Genomic DNA, 21370 nt, shown 5'->3' on the forward strand with positions numbered 1-21370 from the left:
TTCTTGTTGGATTCCTTAGTTTTCCTATGTATACAATCATGTCATCTGCAAATAGGGAGAGTTTGACTTCTTCTCTTCCAATCTGTATCCCTTTAATTCCTTGCTCCTGCCTGATTGCTATGGCAAGAACTTCCAACACTATATTGAATAGTAATGGTGATAGTGGGCAGCCCTGTCTAGTACCTGATCTGAGTGGAAATGCTTCCAGTTTTTCACCACTGAGTATGATGTTGGCTGTAGGTTTGCTATATACAGACTCCACTATCTTGAGGAATTTTCCATCTATTCCCATTTTTTGTAGTGTTTTGATCATAAAAGGATGTTGTATTTTGTCAAAGGCTTTCTCTGCATGTATTGATATGACCATGTGGTTTTTTGGTCTTGCTTTTGCATCTATGCACCCAGTGAGAAGCCATCTAAATACATCAAATGTCTACTGAAAAAGCTACAGCAATATATTAACAGCAACACAGTCATAGTAGGGGACTTCAACACCCCACTCTCTCAACTTGACAGATCATCCAGGCAGAAATTCAATAAAGAAATAAGGGAGCTAAATGAAGAGATAGATAAACTAGAACTATTGGACATTTTCAGAGTCATTCATCCCAAGAAACTGGAATACACATTTTACTCAAATCCACATGGGTCAATTTCATGGATAGATCATATGTTAGGCCACAAAGACAGCACCAGCAAATTCAAGAGCATTGAAATCATCCCAAGCAATTTCTCAGACCACAGTGGAACTAAACTAACACTTAACAATCAACAAAAGATTAGTAATAGTCCCAAAATGTGGAAGCTCAACAGTACACTTCTTAATAACCTCTGGGTCAAAGAGGAAATAAATGAAGAAATCAAAGTGTTTTGAGACTTCAGTGAAAATGAAGACACAAGCTATCAAAATATTTGGGACACAGCTAAGAGGGAAGTTCATTGCTATACAAGCACACATTAGGAAACAAGAAAAAGCACAAATAAACAGCCTGATTGCACATCTTAAAGACCTAGAAGAAGAAGAACAAAGGAACCCTAAAGCAACCAGAAGGACAGAAATCACTAAAGTTAGGGCAGAAATAAATAACATTGAGAATAAGAAACCCATACAAAAGATCAACGAAAGTAAATGTTGGTGCTTCAAAAGAGTGAACAAAATCGACAAACCTTTAGCCAGACTCACAAAACAAAAAAGGGAGAAGACCCAAATAAATCGGATACTAAATGAAAGAGGAGATATCACAACAGACACCGCAGAAATGCAACATGTCATGCGAGGCTTCTATGAACAACTATATGCCACCAAGCTAGAGAACCTGGAAGAAATGGACGATTTCCTAGATACCTACCAACTTCCAAAACTAAGTCAAGAGGAAATGGATAACATGAACAGGCCCATCACAGCTAATGAAACTGAAACAGTTATCAAAAATCTCCCCAAAAATAAAAGCCCTGGACCAGATGGCTTTACAAATGAATTCTACAAAACCTTAAAAAAGAACTAATACCTCTACTTTTAAAAGTCTTCCAGAAGATTGAAGACACTGGAATACTCCCTGCCAGCTTCTATGAAGCCAACATCACTCTGATACCAAAAGGAGACAGAAACATAACCAAAAAAGAAAACTACAGGCCAATATCTCTGATGAACATAGATGCTAAAATACTGAACAAAATTCTAGCCAACCGGCTACAGCAGTATATCAAAAAGATTGTTCATCATGACCAAGTGGGGTTTATCCCAGGCATGCAAGGTTGGTTTAATATATGTAAATCAATCAATGTGATCCACCACATCAACAAAAGCAAGACAACCTAAGGTTTTATCTGTTTTTGTTAGTCTACCACAGACAGACTTAAATCTTAATTACGTGTGTGAAATCCCTTTGCAACAATATTTAGACTGATGTTTTGTTGAATTACTGCCATAGGATGTATGCAACCAGTATATTGAGCTCTTTTGGACCATCCTTTTAATTATATCATAGTTTTCTACCATAAAAAAGAGGGGATTACATAATCCTAAATGAAAATTGAGTGTCATTAGGAAAGTTAAATGGATACCAGTAAGATAGATATTGGTATCTAGCTGCAGCCTATTTGTCCATACATTTTTGTCATCCTCTACTTTGGAAAAATTACAATATTCTTCATAAAAGTATCAATCAGGGAGTCGGGCAGTAGCGCAGTGGGTTAAGCACACATGGCGTGAAGCGCAAGGACCAGCATAATGATCCAGGTTCTAGCTTCCAGCTCTCCACCTGAAGGGGGGTCGCTTTATGGGTGGTGAAGCAGGTCTGCAGGTGTCTTTCACACCCCCACTCTATCTTCCCCTCCTCTCTCTATTTCTCTCTGTCCTAACAATGATAACATCAATAACAACAATAATAATAACTACAACAACAATAAAAAACAAGGGCAACAAAAGGGAAAATAAATAAATATAAAAAAATTTTAAAGTATCAATCATTCTCCCAAGGGACAGAAATCAAACACCTTGTCAATAACAACATCTAGTTACAAATTCAGAGTCTTCATATGGCAGCCATTGTTCCTCTAGTTAAATAAAAATGCTGCATCAACATTCTGTAATGAGCTGGATAAATATTCAGCTGCCTCCAACTCACCATATGTAAAATAGTAGGTAAAAGAGAGAAATAGAAGAGCCAGGTGATGGTACACCTGGTTGAGTGTACACTTTACAGTCTGCAAGGATCTATATTCAAGTCCTGCTTCCTACCTGCAGGGGGAAACTTCACATGCTGTGAAACTGTGCTGGAGACCTCTCTCTCTCTCTCTCTCTCTCTCTCCCTCCCTCCCCCTTCTCTCTCAATTTCTCTCTGTCTTTATCCAATATATAATTTGGAACAATACATTTTTTTAATAAAAAAGAGAAATATAAGGGGCAGTAAGATACATAAATATTTATAGATCGTTGCAAAAATTAAATAATAGATTGTTACTACAATATTACTGATTGATTGATTTAATAGTGATGGACAAGATTGTGGGATAAGACGGGTACAATAAGATGCACTTCAGTTCCCATCACCAGAGTTCCATATCCCCTCCCCTCCATTAGAAGTTTCCCTATTCTTTATCTCTCTGAGAATATGGACCAAATATCCTTACGGGGAGAAGGTCTGGCTTCTGTAATTGCTCCTCTGCTACATATGGGCATTGACAGGTCAATCCATACCCCCAGCCTATCTCTATCTTTCTCTAGTGGGGTAGGATTCTGGGGAAACAGGGCTCCAGGACACATTACAGAGGTTGTCTGCGCAGGGAAGTCAGGTTGGCATCATGGTAGTATCTGCAACCTGGTGACTGGAAAGTATTAAGATATAAAGCAGAAGAAATTGTTCAATAATCAGGAAACTAAAGTTAAGAGTATAGCAGGTGAAATTTGGGATCTTCATCTTGAAAGAACCTAGTAAGTCTATTCCAAAGGCCCCATGAGTTGACTAATTTTTCCTGAGCCTGACAGCTAACATGTAGGTGGGCTAAGAGTATTATTTGGAAAGATGGTGTCAGAGTTGAGAATAGGACTAGAAAGCTGGATCAGGGAAGAGAGAAGCTCCCAAATATGGGAAAAGTATATATCATTTATTAATTTTGCTGGTACTACAAATCCACCTCTTTTAGCAGCCATCCCCCCTTTTTTCCCTTTCCATTTTTAATTGGATAGGATAGAGAGTAATTGAGAAGGGAGGGGGAGACAGAAAGGGAAAGAGAAAGATAAACACCTACAGAAACTTATGAAGTTTCCTCACTGCAGGTGGGGAGTGGGGTTGGAACCCAGGTCCTTGCACAGTTCCTTGAGGTTAGTACTAAGTGCACTTAACCCGGTGCACCACCGCCCAGCTCCCCTATCTTTTTTTTTTTAAAGATTTATTTATATTCTTGAAAGAGAGAGAGATCAAAGCATTCTTCAGCTCTGGTATGTGGTGTTATGTAGACTGAATCTGGGACCTCTGGTTCCTCAGGCACGCAAACTTGGTATGTTATCACTATACAATCTCCCCAGCTATACAATACTGGTTTTAAAGACAAAGTTGATATAAATTCTCTTTCTTCCCCTTTCATGTCATGTCATATTCCATTCAGTCAACATCTAAGTTAAATGAGTTCTTATTTGTATGATGTCTGAGTGACTGATAGCCTCTTAAATTTTTAATTGCTACTAAGTTTATCGCTGGGGCTTGGTGCTGACACTACGAACCCACTGCTCCTGGTGGTCATTTTTCATTTTATTTCTTACTTTTCTTTGTTAGATGGGACAGATAGAACATGAGAGGGAAGGAGGAGATAGAGAAGGAAAGACAAAGAGAGACACCCGCATGCCTGCTTCACAGCTCATGAAACTTTCCCCTGCAGGTAGGGAGTGGGGGCTCAAACCCAAGTCCTTGCACATGGTAAAGTGTGTGCTCAACTGCATGTGTCACCACGTGACCTTTAAACAGGTTTTTTTTTTTAAATGTATTTAGTTATCATCGTTCTATTAGGAAAATACTGCTTTATAAGCCAGTTGTCACATGAACACAATCTCATCTTTCTCTGATGGGCACAACACTCTACAACACCAACAAACCAGGTCTTTCTCCACCATTGTGCACTGAGCCCCTCTCCCCACATCTCCATGTCTTTGACCTTGCTGCAACTAGGGAGATAGCATAGTGGTTCTGCAAAATACTTTCATGTCTGAGGTTCTGAGATCCCATTGTCAAACTGTGACACCACCGTAAACCAGAGCCGAGCAGTGCTCTAAGGGGTGGGGAATTAAATTATTATTATTTTTTTTGATTTGAGAGAGAAAGAGAACAGTCTGGCACATGTGATGTCTGGAGCTGAACTCTGGCCTCACGCTTAAGAGTTCAACACCTCATTCACTGTGCCAACTTCTAGGGCACTAGCAGCCATTTTCTGTTTGGAGTTTCTATAGTTACCTAATAATTTTCACAGCTTTGGAACATGAGAATACTATAACACACTGAAGGAGATCTTCTGGTCTCCAGACACACTCCTTTCTGTTCCCATTATACGATAGCCACCTTAACTGCCCCGGAACATAGTACAGAAGCACCCCCCCCCCCAATTTTGCTTGTTTGTCTTTCAGTGTGAAGGTTTCAAAATTCAAACCTTTCTTGGATACTAAAAATTGTCATTTTTTAATTTTCTCTTTTGTTGCCCTTGTTGTTTTATTGTTGTTATTATTACTCTTGTCATCATTGTTGGATAGGACAGAGAGAAATTGAGAAGGGAGGGGAAGACAGAGAAAAGGAGAGAAAGATAGACACCTGCAGACCCGCTTCACCGCTTATGAAATGACATCCCTGCAGATGGAGAGCCTGGAGCTTGAACCTGGGTCCTTAAGCCAGTCCTTGCACTTTGCCCCACGTGCTCTTAACCCGCTGCGCTATTGCCCGACTCCCAGATATTGAAAATTATAAACCAGTGGGGCCCAAAGTTGTGGGAACCAGAAACAAATATTTTGTGAATACATGTTTAGGAAAAAATTTAATTTCTGTGCTTCACATTTTAGATCTAGGAATTCTGGGTTTTGATCATATGGCTAGTTTAGAATATATAACATAAATTGTAGGATAGCACTTCTAATACAAAAAGCGTTAATTCTCAAGTAGTAACACAATTATCTTCAATCCAGTTATTAGTCCACTGTATGAGGACTCACTTTTTTTTTCCCTGAGTGATGGATAGGTGTAAGAATTTCACTACACTTCTTTGGTTTTAAAATGAGTCCTTTGATAAGAGGAAATTCTGCAGAGAATTTCACAACTATGAATGAAGCTTTGTGTAAGCACAGACATGTAGCACTGATAGAAATAGGGCAGGCAGGGAAGGCACAGTTATGTATTTTAGAGCAACCTTAAAGTGAAAGAACTTCTCCATAATAAAACAGGCCCAAATAATTTATCCTTAGGTGTTGACTTGGTGTTCTTGAGACTAGTGTTCTTCAGTCTAGTGTTGGCAAGTCGGGCATTCAGCAGTGGGAAAGTCATGCCAGCCTTTGTAAAGGGAAACCACATTACCTTTGTTCATGCCACTGTGACAGCTTTGTAAGTGTGATCACAGGAGTAACAGAGAAAAGGGACTTACTGACTTGCACTGAGTGAATCATCTTGTTCACCTGACTACTTAGAGTCTATTCACATTCAATACTAACAGTCATACTCAACTAGTTCAAGAAGTCTATATAGCACTTCCCTAAATCTGTCTTGTATCTTGTATTTTCTCAGATATCCTTATTCAAAGTTCCTACTGATTAAGATCTTTAGTAACTTCTAAGAGTAGGTTTTTCTCTCTTTGTAGATTTGAGAATGAATTTCACTTTGTATACAGAATATCTGCACCAAGTTACAATGCATTCCCCCCAAGGATTCAATGGTAAGAAGGGTCCAGATGTTGGGTAAGTGCATTTTTTCCTGTTTATTACATTGCCGGGGCTCGGTGACAGAACTATGAATACACCATTCCCAGCGGCCAAGTTTTCTTTTTTGTTTCTTTCTATTTTATTGGACAAGACAGAGAGAAATTGAGAGAAGGGGGAATAGAGACAGAGAGAAAGATGCCTTCAGACCTGCTTCACTGCTTGTGAAGCATACTCCCTGCAGTGGGGGAGTGGGCCTTGAACATGGGTCCTTGTACATGGAAATATGTGTGCTTAACTAGGTGTACCACCACCTGACTCCAGTAAGTACATTTTTTTTCTTTTTAAAATTTTATATATTTATTTTCCCTTTTGTTGCCCTTGTTATTTATTGTTGTTGTAGTTATTGTTGTTATTGATGTTGTCATTGTTAGATAGGACAGAGAGAAATGGAGAGAGGAGGGGAAGACAGAGGGGGAGAGAAAGACACCAGCAGACCTGCTTCACTGCCTGTGAAGCAACTCCCCTGCAGGTGGAGAGCAGGGGGCTCGAACTGGGATCCTTACGCCGGTCCTAGTGCTTTGTGCCACCTGCACTTAACCTGCTGTGCTACCTACCACCCGACTTCATTTTTTCTTTCTTTCTTCTTTCCTTTCTTTCTTTCCTTCCTTCCTTTCTTTCTTTCTTTCTTTCTTTCTTTCTTTCTTTCTTTCTTTCTTTCTTTCTTTCTTTCTTACCAGAACATTTCTTAGCTCAGGATTATGGTGGTGTGAGGAATTGGACCTGGGACTTTGGAGCCTCAGACATGAGAGTCTTTATGAATAACCACTATGCTATCTACCCTCACCCTGGGTTAGTGAATTTTAATGCATACTTGTCAAAATAAAAAAAAACTTATTATAATTTTACTTACCAAAATTGCAAGAATCATAAAGTTCTGCATATACTTAACAAAATTATGCAATGTTAACATTTTACTTTTTTTGTTTTACCCTCTCACACACCCACATGCCTATATTTTTAATATCTTGAGGTTAAATTACAAAAACTTTTTTACAGAAAATAGTACTGTAACCTAAATCCGATGAGTAACACTGATATAATGCTATTATCTAGTTTAAAGACCGTGCTATTCTGATTTTAGCAAATGTGCAAATTGGACCAAAATTTTGTTAGCAAGGGAAAGAAAAACAATTATTTTTCTGGGGAGTAAGCAGGAATGTATATTGAATTCTGGAGCAGGAGTGAAGTTGAGAGTATTTCACCAGGCATCAGGCGTCCTTTACCAAGCTCAGGACCCAATGAAATCACTCTACTCAGAACACACTTACGAACTTTGATACCTCTGTTATTCATGAAACACATACCATATTATCTTCCAAACTTAACTTGGTCCCAGGACTTATCCACCACCTCAGTCTGCACAGAAGTGGAATTCAGAGTGTGGGTAGTGATGGCTGAGGGAGGGACACGGAAGGGAAGAATATGCTTACTTTGAGAATGTATGGATGGGTGGGTTTTTCTTTTCTGAAGATGTGAAGCCTTATCTACCTGAATATGGAGGCTGTAAACAGGTAAGAAAAGGCTGTGGTAGGTGAAGGAATCTGAAGCTTAAGTTGGTGAATGTCGAAAGTACTCCCCTTCCTCAAGAGGTCTCCCCCACAAAGTGTTTTGCACCAACAGGTAAAATAATCATACCTCAGGAGAGCTGAAAAGGCAATCTAGACCAGAGACTACATAGAAACTGGAATATATCAACCTCTGTTGATGTGTCCTGGAGCTCTGCTTCCCCAGAGCCCCACCCCACTAGGGAAAGAGGCAGGCTGGGAGTATGGATCAACCTGTCGACACCCATGTTCAGCAGGGAAGCAATTACAGAAGCCAGACCTTCCACCTTCTGTATCCCACAATGACCTTGGGTCCATACTCCCAGAGGGTTAAAGAATAGGAAAGCTATCAGAGAAGGGGATGGGATATGGAGTTCTGGTGGTGGGAATTGTGTGGAGTTGTACCCCTCTTATCCTATGGTTTTGTCAATGTTTCTTTTATAAAAAAAAAAAAAAAAGAAAACATCTCAAGCTTGAGATTCCACGAAAACTCTTAGAGATGGGTTATGACTTAGCTCTGGTTGAAGGTTCAGGAAAGAGATTAGTGCTCCCCAATACTCTCCTTTCTGTTAGAACTGGTTATTAATCCCAGAGTACTAAAGAATAGAAAAGCTACCAGGAGATGGGGTGGGATACAGAGTTCTGATGGTGGGAATTGTGTGGAATTGTACCCCTCTTATCCTATGGTCTTGTTAGTGTTTTCATTTTATAAATAAAAATTAAAAATGAGCCACATAAGTGATATTTAATGAACTAGATATTGAACCTCATTAGCACTGGTGCTCATTGGTCCCTCCCCTTTGCTTCCCTATCCACTAACAAGTTCTATTCACATCTCCACAATATAAAGTTGATCTAAAACTGAGATCGTCCCTCCCACATAAAATGCTGACCTCTCCCTAAATGGAAAAAAAAGGAGCACATATAATTCACTTTGCAAGTTCAACGTTTATTTCTGATACCAAAACAGCACACAACAGGGAAAAAAAGCAATAAACCAGGAACAGCAATTAAATTTATCTTGCATGCCACTTTCAGTCAACAGGACGTGGCATTCTAGATAGCTGTGTTCAAAAGGAATCTGAGGTTTCAGCCTCACTCCAGAGGAAGACTATTTCAACTTAGTAGTACCTATGAACATAAGAAAAAATATGTATCAAACAGCGCTTCATCATACTTCCCTCATCTCCCCACCGTTGTTTCCTAAAACCCCCAGCCAATGTACATCATTCTCATGAATCCTTTCTCCCAATGACCCTAAAATTGCATAATCCAAAGTTATATACCTACCCAATGTTTCACTCAACCCAGAAGAAACCAATGGCACCAAAGTTGGCAGCGAAGTTGGCACTAGCAGTACCACCTGGGCCAATAATAGGGCCAGCAAAGGTCTGAGGAAATCTGGAACGGGCATTCTGGTGGTATCTGGCCCAAAAGGTAAATGGAATTCTGGACCAAGGATCTCCAAAATCTCCGTCTTCATCCCAGGTCAGCAGCTCAAACTCAATGTCATCCCAGCTCCACGGTCCAGATACGGCTTCATCTCCAATTCCCATGCGGGTCCTTGCCTCTGCCCGGGCCTCTGCCTCAGCTGCTGCAGCATCCAGAGCATCCAATGCCTCATCTGCAGCCTCCATGAACTGTGCAGTCCAGTCACGAGGGTCTCTCTTCTGAACCTGAGGTGAAGAACAGAAAACACAACAAAATCCACAGTAGCATCTGCCAATATTTATTATGCACACACTACTTATTTGTGCGATTCTCTACATTATAACAACTTAAGTAATACCACCAGTATATGCAGCACCTGTCATGTGTGGTATTTTAAGAATTCATTCTTGTCCTAGGCATTTTCCAACAAGTCATACCTCACCCCTTGACCTAGTAAGTCTGGAGCCATTCCACTATTACCTCTGCAATGAATCTCAGCACTTTCATCTTGCTAGTTTCATGATAGGAACGTAGGCCCCAGAGGAACTCATACTCAGGAGGGTTGCTGTTGGGTACTCGTCTGTAATCCAGGTACCTTAGAAAGAACAAATAAGTCATTGTTTCTACGAGGGCAGTATGGTGGCGCACCAACACATAATAATCCTAGATTTTAAAACTCCAGATTTAGGTAGCAACTCCACCCAGACTTACTCCTAAATTTAGAGTACTGACCCCCTTAATAATACTGAATTCCAGGTTGGTGGTTTTTTTTTTTTAATTTTTTAAGTATTTACTTATTTATTCCCTTTTGTTGCCCTTGTTTTTTTCATTGTTTTAGTTATTATTGTTGTTGTTGGATAGGACTGAGAGAAATGGATAGAGGAAGGGAAGACAGAAGGATCCTGGTTCGAGCCCCCCGCTCCCCACCTGCAGGGGAGTCGCTTCACAGGTGGTGAAGCAGGTCTGCAGGTGTCTATCTGTTGAGCTCAGGTATTACAATGCGCAAGGACCCGGGTTTGAGTCCCGGGTCCCCACCTGCAGGGGGAAAGCTTTGCAAGTGCTGAAGCAGTGCTGCATGTCTCTGTCCCTCTCCCTCTTGATTTCTGGCTATCCAATAAAGATGATAAAAAAAAATTGTACCCATGTGTCAGTGACAACACTGCAAATCACTACCCCCCCCATAAAAAAGATATACAAAAAAGGGGGACCTGGTTGAGTGCAAGTTACAGTGCTCAAGGACCCAGGTCAAGCTCCTGGTCCCCACCTGCAAGGGGAAAACTTTGCGAGCGGTGAAGCAGGGCTGCAGGTGTCTCTCTGTCTCTCTCCCTTCCTAGCAATCCCTTCCCTCTCAATTTCCACTTGTCTCTATCCAATAAATTAAGATTCAAAAAATTATAAGGAAGAGAAACACTTAATGTCACTCACCTCTATCATAGCCCTACCTTCAGATTCTGATATTGCCAATAAATCATAAATAGACCCACTGCTAGGATTACATTGAAGGACAAAAGCCTCAGCTAGGCCCAAACTTTAAAGTGTCTACTGTGGGGATGGTGGACAGGTTTCACTTGCACGATAATGAAAAGTGCAGACAAATTTAGCCATGAGGAGTATATGCTCATCTTTTTAAAAAATATTTATTTATTCCCTTGTGTTGCCCTTGTTTTATTGTTGTTGTAGTTATTGTTGTTATTGATGTGTCATTGTTGGGTAGGACAGAGAGAAATGGAGAGGGAAGGGGAATACAGAGGGAGAGAGAAAGATAGATACCTGCAGATCTGCTTCACCACTTGTGAAGCGACTCACCTGCAGGTGGGGAGCCGGGGCTCGAACTGGGATCCTTAAGCCGGTCCTTGTGCTTTGTGCCACCTGCGCTTATTCCACTACACTACTGCCTGACTCCCTATGCTCAATATTTCTAAGCACACAGATTTTATATATTTTTATGTGAGTAAGTATAGTTAGTCCATAGAATTCAATGTGGGCAGGATTCTGAGGCTGACCAGCACACAAAATTTGTAAGGATCATACAGAGCTCATCGCTTACTTTTGCTTAACGAACTCGTAAGTGAGAAGTTTCCTCAGGTCTCCAAGGAGGGGATGTCTCACCCTAAAAGCAAAATAAGTAAAATAAAATAAAAAAGGAAACCCATCTTCAGAGACCGCAACATTGCCAAAAAGAAAGAAAGCGCTTTTTATAGAACAGACATCAGAGATGCAAGAAGAGGAAAAGAGTTCAGTCCTATTGCCCCATCCATCTAGCTCACATACTCTGAGCTTTGTACCTCACCCAAACCAACCCCCTGTTGGTCAACCAGACCAGTGTAATCCTGGGACCCTCCTCTGTTGCCAAAGGATGACATAAACAGGCACGTGATGAGAGAGCCCAATCATACCCAGGACGCAGTCCCATCTTGCGTAGTGCCTCCCAGAGGACAGCTGCAATGGGAGGCAAGAGGAGACAAGGGAAGGAAAATAAGCATGGAAATCAAGCTAAAGTCAATCCCTAAGAGAGGTTTAACCACTTACCTTCACTGGCACGGTTGCCATTCATAAAGATGATGCCCAAAATCACTAAGAGGAGACCCAGCTTTGGTGTGTCTTTGGTCCTAGAGGTACAAAAAGAAAATATTTCCAGTAGCCATTTGTAAGACACCCCAGCCAACTTATTGTTATAGATTCCCTTGTATTATTTGCCTAGCAGGTAATTCTAGCCCAGCTCTGCCCATGGCCTGCTATGTGACCCTGAATCTTGGACCCTGACCTATTTGAAATTGCCAGAAAAATAGCACCGCTGAGAAAGGTAATGTTCCACCTCCTTTCCCATCTTACGTTCCCAGTATGCCAGCCAGGGATTCAGGGGTACTGATGAGAATATACAGGTGTTCTTCCTTGTCAATTTCCTTCAACTGAATCCCAAATTTCTACAGGGGCAAGAACACACACTATTAAATTACAAAAATATAAATCTAGCATACTCAATTGCTCAACTACCAGTAGAAACCTTTGCAAGCAAGACTTTCTCCATCATTCTGGTGTCTTAGGGTTTCCTTCTCACCTTCTCTAGGACAAAGCATGCCCGTTCGATGATTTCTGGATAAACGTCAGTGTATTCACGAATGATATCCCTCAGCATTTCTGTAAGACAAAGGAGGGAGCACCGAAGCTGATCAGGAGCCACAGAGTTGCAACCAATTCACACAGCTCTGGAGAAGAAAGCTGAATCCTCCCACATGAAAAATGGGAGACTAAGTTATGGCAGCAGAACTGAAGGAAAAGGAGCACACAAGCAAAGGAATGTTTATAGAGTATGGCTGCAAAGGGTAGAGCTCTGGGAGAGGGCACGGGATTGCCTACCTGAACGCTTGATGGGCACCTTTGTATAATCTTTAAGCATCAGGTATTTGACCAATTTATTTGCCTAACAAGGAAAAAAAAAGAAAGCATTCAAGTCAGGTTTACAGAAAACTTGGCTGAATTATAGCTAGAAGAATAATAAAAGAAAAGGAACATGCAAGGGAGAAGTGACTCAAGTTTGGAGATCTTACTCTTTCCTGAAGAAGGACCACATCTCGGGGCTGTGAGACACCCAGGTTCTGTGAGGCACGCGGGTTGGGAGTGGGACGCAAGTTTGGTGATGGTCGCAGGTTCTGCCACTCAGGTGGAATGGGCCAGTCAGTGGTGATCCAGTCAGGAGGGAGTGACCACTCAGGAAGTGGCCAGTCAGGTGGCTGTGGCCAGTCAGGTGGCAGAGACCACTCAGGAGGAGCTTGCCAATCTGGAGGGCTTTGCCAGCCTGGTGGGGTCTGCCATCCAGGTGAGGCCTGCCATCCGGGTGGATTCTGCCAGCCCAGTGGGTTTGGCCAGACAACTGGGCCAGGCCAGACAATATGGTTAGGCCAGATGACTGGGTTCTGCCAGATGACTGGGTTTTGCCAGATGACTGGGTTCTGCCAAGCTACTGGGTTTTGCCAGGCTGGTGGAGTCTGCCTAGCTGGGGGGCTCTGACGTGCTGGTGGGGTCTGCCTGGCTGTTTGGTTTTGCCAGCCAGATGGATTCTGCCAAGCCAATGGGGTTTGCCAGAGAACATTGGGAGGTGCTCCAGGTGGATTCAGATTGGTAACTGGAACTGGTGCAGATCTCCAGGGCCCAGCACTAAGTGGAGCCCTTCTCTGATCTCCATTGATGTTGTCTTCCACATTCAAGTTATTAATCTGCAACATTAAAGAGAAGAAAAACCCAGGGTCACCAGCTGTTTTGGTGTTCTCACCTATTTATTCTACAAAGCCCCTACCCCCCAGATTCTCAGCAGCAGCAACAACCTGAGCCCTGGGCTTATGCTTCATTGTCTCCCAGTTTCATTTTGAAACCAGATCAGGAACAACCCAAGGGTGAATCTTCTATTCCTATGTTCACCTTTGGCTCTGCTTGTACCACCTTGGACAAATCACTTAAGTCACTTTGCTTCTCTGGGACTTCAGTTTCCTTTTCTATAAAACTGGACTATGAACCCTGTGGTTTGGTGGATTAGAAAAATTGAATGTCCAAGATGACCTCTATGAATATTCCTAGTTCAAGACCAGATATGTGGTGATTACTACAAAAATGTAAAATTGAGGGGGTAGCGGCACACTTGGTAAAATGTACATGTTCCCATGCACAAGGACCTGGGTCTCTACTCTCTGGGGTGGAGGGTGGGGAGGGAGAAGCTTCAGGAGTAGTGAAGCAGTGCCACAGGTCTCTCCTCCCTTTTAATTTTTCTCTGTTCAATAAAATGAAGTCTAAGAAACATAAATTGAATCATGTCAATTTGTATGTATTATACATGTCTCATTTCCTCCCATCAGTCTACTTACTGACAGTCAAGTGTAGAAATTATTGCATTCACTTATTATCCCCTATAAACCAAATGGACAGACAGATCTACTGATCTGATTGTTTTGCTTAGCCGCTATCTTATGCCAGACCTTCCTGAATACTCCTGATTTAACAGTTTTGCTTACAACAAATGTTATTTCAGTGGAAAGAGCCCAGAGCAAAATCAAACTACCAGGGATCTCACCTTGCGGGTCCTCTTGCCCCGAATGATAGTCCTGGACTCCAGATTCTGAGCCTGAGAACCATCTGCTGGTGTCTGTGCAGCTGCACCATTAGATTCAGTGATACCTGAGTCTGCCTGTATATCAGCCTGGGAAGAAGTCATCTTGGCTTGGTTAACATTCTGGATTTGGGTACTAACCACTGGGACCTTAGTGGTGTTATTCCAAGCCTTAAAGGTTGTCTTAGGCTGTGAGTTGGCTATTTCACTGGCATTGAGAGGCTTGGAGAAATTGTAGGTGGCATTTGGGCCCACCTGAGTATTAGTGGCATTGTGGGCTTTAAAGGTCATCTCTGCAGAGTTGGCAGTTAACTCAGTAGTGATTGCTGCCTGGGAAAAATTATAGGCAGCATTTGGGCCCTTTGGTGGGGCATTTGGTGACATATAGGCTGCCTGAGGCAGGGTGTTAGACATCTCCTTGGCATTAATAGCCTGAGAGAAATCATAGGCACCATTTGGGCCTTTTGTGTTTGCATTCGGGACCTTAAAGGTTGGCTTAGGCCTAGCAGCAGCTGCTGAAAGCTGAATATCAGCCATCTCACTGACTGTTGGGGGCTGTGAACTCTGGAGACTAGCATTCTGCCCGCTGGCAGCTGCTGTGGCCTGGTTAGGAGGTGGAGTCTCCGAGATCTGGATGGCCTCCATCAAGGTCTGCATAAGCAAGGCGCTTTCTTCTACTGAGGCCTCAGCCTGCAAATACAAGAGATTAAAAAAAAATAATAAACCTCTGCACTGCAGAAGTAGGAGTGAGGGGAGTCCGTGCAGGGGTGGGGGGTGCAGGCAGGAGGCTCCTGCAAACAGGAGCTCGTGCAAGCAGGAGGCTCTTGCAGAAGGCTGAGACAGACCTAAAGCTCCAGGGGGGCAAAGTGGTAACAAAGTGTATAGTAGGAGAACATTGAGTACTGAGGGTAAGAACAGGGGGTACCCGAGGAGTGGCGGCGGGGGGGGGGGTTATGAAGTGGTAGGGGGAGGGGGTGCTCAGCCCACCCTCGGCTGGAGGTTAGAAGCTTGCAGAGTGCAACACAGCTCCTGAGGGGGGTAGGGCTGGGATGCCAGGTGCAGAGAACGAGAGACAAGGTGTAGAGGAGGGGGGAGGGGATGGAGGGGGGCTTGAGGGCGGCAGGGACAGACGCAGCGCCAAGGTGAGGGCTGCTACTTTACACACATCAGAACCAGGGTGCGCGTGGGGGGGGGCTCCCTTACCCACACCGCATTCTGTGAGCAATTGACTCTGACCAGGCTGGCGCCCCCCACCCCCTTCTCTGAGCTGAGACTCAGGCTAGAAAAGGGACTCTTCCCACCCACCCACCTAACCCCCCCCCCCCCCACACGCACAGACACAGATAAGCCAACGAATCACAGGAATTTGAAAGATGGAGTCGAGAACCAGAAATCAGGAGGCAAAATCAGACCCCGGCGTTTAGGTTGCCTAAGGGGCTCGGGGAGAACTGTGGATTGGGGAAAATGGTGGGGTGTTGTGGGCGGCGGGGGGGGGGTGTCGGCGGGGGAAGCTCACCTGGAAGCTGAAGAGGCCCGCGCCACAGTCCATGTTCTGAGCCATGGCTCCTGTCCCCTCAGTGGCAAAAGAGAGCCTGGAGGGTGTGGGGGAGGAGTGGAGGTTACACTACAAAGGACAAATTCGAGGGGCCGAATTAAGGAAAGGGGGTGCTGGGGGTGAACTTGGGGGGGTGGGGATTGACTGTCCAGGCAGTTAAGGTGCTGGGTATTGAAAACCGTAGCGGAGAGGGAAAAGTGAAGGGGGGGGGCGTCCGCCCAAATGGAGGTTCTGAATCCCGAGACGCTAACTGAAAGGGAGAAGCTTCCACTCGGGGGGTTCAGGAAAGCCATTAACAGTTCTGCAGCCTGAGGAATTGGGGTGATAGGACTCGCGGTTCAGCGCTTCGGGAAAATTGAATGGAGGCTTCCAGTCAGGGGGCGGGGGCGGGGTGGGGGGGCATGATCTTCAAACGGTACAAACCAACGACAAGAAACCTGTGATATTATTTTTTTTCAACGACGGGAGGAATTGAACAGGTTCTGAAACCGAACGGGAAATTCTAAAATGGGGAGAACCGGGTTGGGGGGGTGTGAATCAGGGTTTGGGTAATCGAAAGGAGCCGAGTTCGGGGTAAAACGACGGCGACGAAAAAACGGGGATGGGGAGCCCGCACCAGTGGGGGCAGATGCCCTTGCCTGGGGGCTGTTCCTCACCTTGCCTCAGGGCCCAACTCTCTCGACCCTTCGTCGCCTCTCTTCTTCAAGACTCTGAGGAGCGGGATTGCACTGCTCAGCTCTCAGCAGCCGCACCCTCTCCTTGTCCAGGAGAAAATGCCAGCGCGGCAGCTCAGACGACCCCGCCTCTCCGCCTAATATACCACCCACCGCCTCAGATGGTTGTGCGCATGCGCAAGACGCGGCTGGTCAAGTAGAGTCCCGCCCCCTTCCCCAACAAAAGCTTCGCCCTGAAGCCCACGGTGCGCATGTGCAGTGGGAGGTAGTCCCTCCCCTTTGCCAGCACACCACCCCAACACCAACCAGGTTGACTTTAAATGGCTGTCCCTCCCCTTCTTTGATATCCCCTCTCCCAAACAGATGCGCTGTGCTTCTAGGTTCCACCCCCTCGCCCCACAAACCAGCCCCCTACCTTTTCCGCAATGCGTCTCTAATTCTATTCCTCCCCTCAGGTCTGCAAGCATCTCCACCCCCTCGCCTTGCAACACTCAAGTCACTCTTCAGGAGGTCTCTGTGTGGGTCTTTAATTGCAACAAGTGCTTGCCTCCTGCAAAGCTCCTTTCAAGTGCTAGACTCCTTGCAAAAACTCAGGGAAAAGCAATGGTCAGAGAGTATGCATTAGTAGAGGTTAAAAACTCAGGGAAAGCAATGGTCAGAGTATGCATTTAGTAGAGGTAAAAATAAGTCATGAATGCCACGTGACTCCTTCCACCCCACCCCCTACAACTTTCTGACTCAACAAAGGTTAAGCTTCTTCCTTGCCCTTCGGGCAGCTCCAGCCATGGAGGTGGGGGAAGGAAGGTACAACTTGTACATAACTATAGGTTCTGTGCAATGGGGCGGGTGATTGTGTGGGAGCTATGGTCCTCATGTACCCAGAAGGTGGATACAGTGTCTCCGTTTTGCAGAACATGAAGCTCAGGCATTGACATACTCCATAAACCAAACAAGGCCGCCAAACTAGGAAAGAGAAAATGCAGAATTTGAGCCAAAATTTTTACAGAACCCAAAATAATCCCACGTCCAAAACCCATCACCCACTAGTGGGACACCCTCCCTTCTTAGCTTTGAGTGTCAAACCTCTCCCATGTCAACATCTATCTCAAATAAGATAGGTTTGTTTGTTCTCTCTCAATTCCAGTTTTTCTCTGCATCTAGGGCACAGGTAGAGGACCTGCCCCAGCAAACTCTATGCAAGTTGGTGCACTTGTGAGAATTGCATCTTGAGGTCCACTCCCTGATCGAATGTTCATCAAGGTTGGCCCAGACAAACTGCCCATTGAGGCCTTTCCCAGTGCCCACTGGAGTAACCAGAACAATTCCCACAATTGTGCGTCTGTGTCAAGTCAATTTCTGATTGAGATTAAATGTTTGCCTGGATACCTTCTGGGCTGCCCCTCCATTCTTTGGATAGAGTGCATGACCAGTTAGTCTGTCCCTTACTGTGTGAACCATGTCAGGTACTCCACTTCTCTGAGACTAGTTTCTCTATATGCAAAACAGAGAGTGCAAGGAGCACATGTGGGAATCCTACTCAAGGACATACATGTGTTACTCATTGCAGAATGGGAAGAGACTATTTAAAAAGAAAAAGGCAGTTCTGGCGGTGGGGATTGTGTGGAGTTGTACCCTTCTTATCCTATGGAGTTTGTCAGTGTTTCCTTTTTATAAATAAAAAGTTTTTAAAAAGGCAGAAAATAATACACGGATATTAAATGACTCAGATTGATTGGATGCGTTTACAAACTCCAAGGCAGAACTCAGTACACTTCACATTTGTTCTGGCATCAGCTCCAGCCTGAAGTCTGCATAGGAAAGGAAGTTAATGCGAGGAAGAAGGGTAACACTTGGTCCCCAAGGGCCAGCATCAATTCTGCCTGGCTGGATGACTTTCCTCATCTGTTGCATAGCAACATCCCCTTGTCAGCTGCCTGTTTTTCCTCAGCACTTCCTCTGTAAAGTGTCTGCAGTGGGACGTGCTCAGACTCAGGAAAGGAAGCCTGAAACACCATTTCATGTGCTGTCTTCCATAACCAGTCATAACTTAGTTTATGAATTCTAGGTCCGTAATCCATGCCTAACTCACTTCTCCAACTGAGTATTGGTACTCTAAAAATTAATAGGTCCCCAACTGAGTCTCTGGTGTATATTCTTCTTCACCTTTTCCTCAACACCAAAGGTCTTTCTCCTTTCACATTCTTTTGCTGCCTATTCAAAGGGAAGTCTTTTGTTGTTTTTGTTGTTGTTGTTGTTGTTGTTGTTGTTATCACTTCCAGGATCTCACCACTCTGCGCTGACTTTTTCAAACAGAAAGATTAGAGGCACAAGAAAGCAGAGAGAGGGGGAGAGAAAGACAGACAGCAGTATAAAAACTTTCTCCAATATTCTGGGGACCAGGCTTGAACCTGAGTCACACACATGGCAATTCAACACACTATCAAAGAGCTATCAAATGAAGCCTTTTCGGGGTGGTGGAGGATCATAGTTTGTTTAATCAGTGCTGCATCTTGAACACCTATAATAATGCCTGACGTACTGTGAGTCCCAGAAGTAGTTATCTGATTAATGAATCTCACCATGTACCCTGTTGCTCAAGCAAGAAGCCTGAGAGGTTTTCTTTTTCCTTTCTTTCCTGGATGAAAGAACTTACTTTTCTCTATTATAAAAATAATGCATATTGAATACTAGAAATGTACAGATTAAACAAATGCTTTAGAAATTATGTGAGCATCACTCCAAATTCCACTATCTTGAAAAATTTTGATGCTAACTTTTCATGTCACCATTCATGTATATATATTCTTACATAATTGGGTTGTGGTAAACATCATAAATATTTTCAATTCCATCCTTTCACTTACCATCTCCCACTAATTTGTCATGCTCTATATTATCTCTCTCTCTCTCTCACACACACACACACACTTTGAAGCAATTATTTTATATGCTTTCATGATCAGTCATATTTTTATTGTCTTAGAAAAATTAAGATCCTATTACATACACTTTAATGCAGCTGATTTATCTTAGTTAACACTAGCATAATCTCATTTGATGTTTCCCATTGCTGCATAATAGTTCATGACAAAATTGTACCATATCTCCCCACCTGCACGGTGGGAGGAAAGCTTCATTTCATGAGCGGTGAAGCAGTGTCCCTTTCCCCTCTCATTTTTTTCTGTGTCCCTTCAAATAAACGAATGATTAAATAAGTCAGAACAAAAGAAGCTTGAGTTTTCAAAATGTAACACAGGTATTCAAGAATTTCCCATTGATAACCATCCATTTATTATGAGGTGGGTTTGCTTGGGGGTGGGACAGTGCTACAAAACGTGCACACATATCCTTTTATTTTAATTCTTACTGATATTAATTTTAATTTTTAAATTTTTTTTGTATTTATTTATTGTATACAGACAGAAATCAAGAGTGAAGGGGGAGGAAGAGAGACAGAGACACCTGCAACACTGCTTCACCACCCGCAAAGCTTTCCCCCTGCAGGTGGGGACTCGGGGCTCGAACTTGGGTCCTTGTGCATTATAATATGTACACTCAACCAGGTGCGCTACCACCCAGTCCCTGCTTTTTATTTCTATGACATCAGAAGTATATGCGTAAGATCAGCATAATCTATAGTGTTCACTATTATGATTTTTCCATTTTTTTTGTTAAATTGGTATATTGTACTGGTATCATCTTCCAGTTTTAATTTATGTTTCTAGTAACTGAGAGTGGAACATATTCATATATTCATTAACCTATTATATTTCTTTTGAAAAATACCTGTGCCTGCCTTTAACTTACATATGAATAGTGAACTTCCTTGGAGCTAGAAATATTTCAAATTTTGTCAAGGTAATATGATTACTTCTTGTTATTACATAACATATTACCTATGCAACCTCCCAAGTCTGGATATCTACTTTCTCACATCACCTTGGTAGCTAAGAGAATGTGGTCTAAGATTTATCTTTGTGATGGGGTCTTAAAGAAAAATTCTCAGATTCACGATTCACTAGGAGTTAATGAAACTCAGAAAAAGTATTATAATCATGTCTGTGGTTCATTATAGTGAAAATATTTAAATAAACAGCATGGGAGGTGGCATAGTGGATGAAGCATTAGTTACTAAATCATGAAGTCCCAAGTCTAATACCTAACACTGCATTGCCAGAGTGGTGCACTGTTTTTCTCCCCCTCTTAATTATTTATACATCTTATAAAAAGTGCAGTAGAGGGGGGTGGGCGGTGGTGCAGCCGGTTAAGCCCACATAGTATGAAACACAAGGTCCCGCAAAAGGATTCAGGTTTGAACCCTCTGCACCTACGGGGGAATGCTTCACAGGCAGCGAAGCAGGTCTATAGGTGTCTTTCTCCCTCTCTACCTCCCCCTCCTCTCTAAATTTCTCTCTGTCTGGCCACCAGGAGCGGTGGGTTTGAAGTGCCAGAGCCGAACCCTAGTGATAACCCTGCAAGAAAAAAAATAGTTCCGTAGATGTTTATTTATTTATTTTATTGCCATCAAGGTTTTCTCTGGGGCTCAGTGCCTGCACGATAAATCCACAACTCCTGGCGACTATTTTCTTTCTTTCCTTTTTGATTGAGACAAGAGAA

General features: G+C 43.2%; 1 protein-coding gene across 1 annotated transcript; it reads right to left on the minus strand.

The window, feature by feature from the left end:
- Nucleotides 1-8923: 8923 nt before the first annotated feature.
- Nucleotides 8924-16902, minus strand: MAGED1 (MAGE family member D1). The gene is made up of 13 exons (XM_007536846.3): nucleotides 16736-16902; nucleotides 16041-16116; nucleotides 14489-15214; nucleotides 12975-13640; nucleotides 12784-12847; nucleotides 12485-12564; nucleotides 12259-12350; nucleotides 11956-12035; nucleotides 11823-11865; nucleotides 11474-11536; nucleotides 9907-10021; nucleotides 9286-9671; nucleotides 8924-9126 (listed from the first exon to the last, which is right to left on the minus strand). The coding sequence occupies exons 2-12, from the start codon at nucleotides 16083-16085 to the stop codon at nucleotides 9294-9296; spliced, it is 2352 nt and encodes a 783-aa protein (XP_007536908.1). The 5' UTR covers nucleotides 16086-16116; nucleotides 16736-16902; the 3' UTR covers nucleotides 8924-9126; nucleotides 9286-9293.
- Nucleotides 16903-21370: the final 4468 nt, after the last annotated feature.

Source organism: Erinaceus europaeus, chromosome X (genome assembly GCF_950295315.1).
Source record: "Erinaceus europaeus chromosome X, mEriEur2.1, whole genome shotgun sequence".
NCBI lineage: Eukaryota > Metazoa > Chordata > Mammalia > Eulipotyphla > Erinaceidae > Erinaceus > Erinaceus europaeus.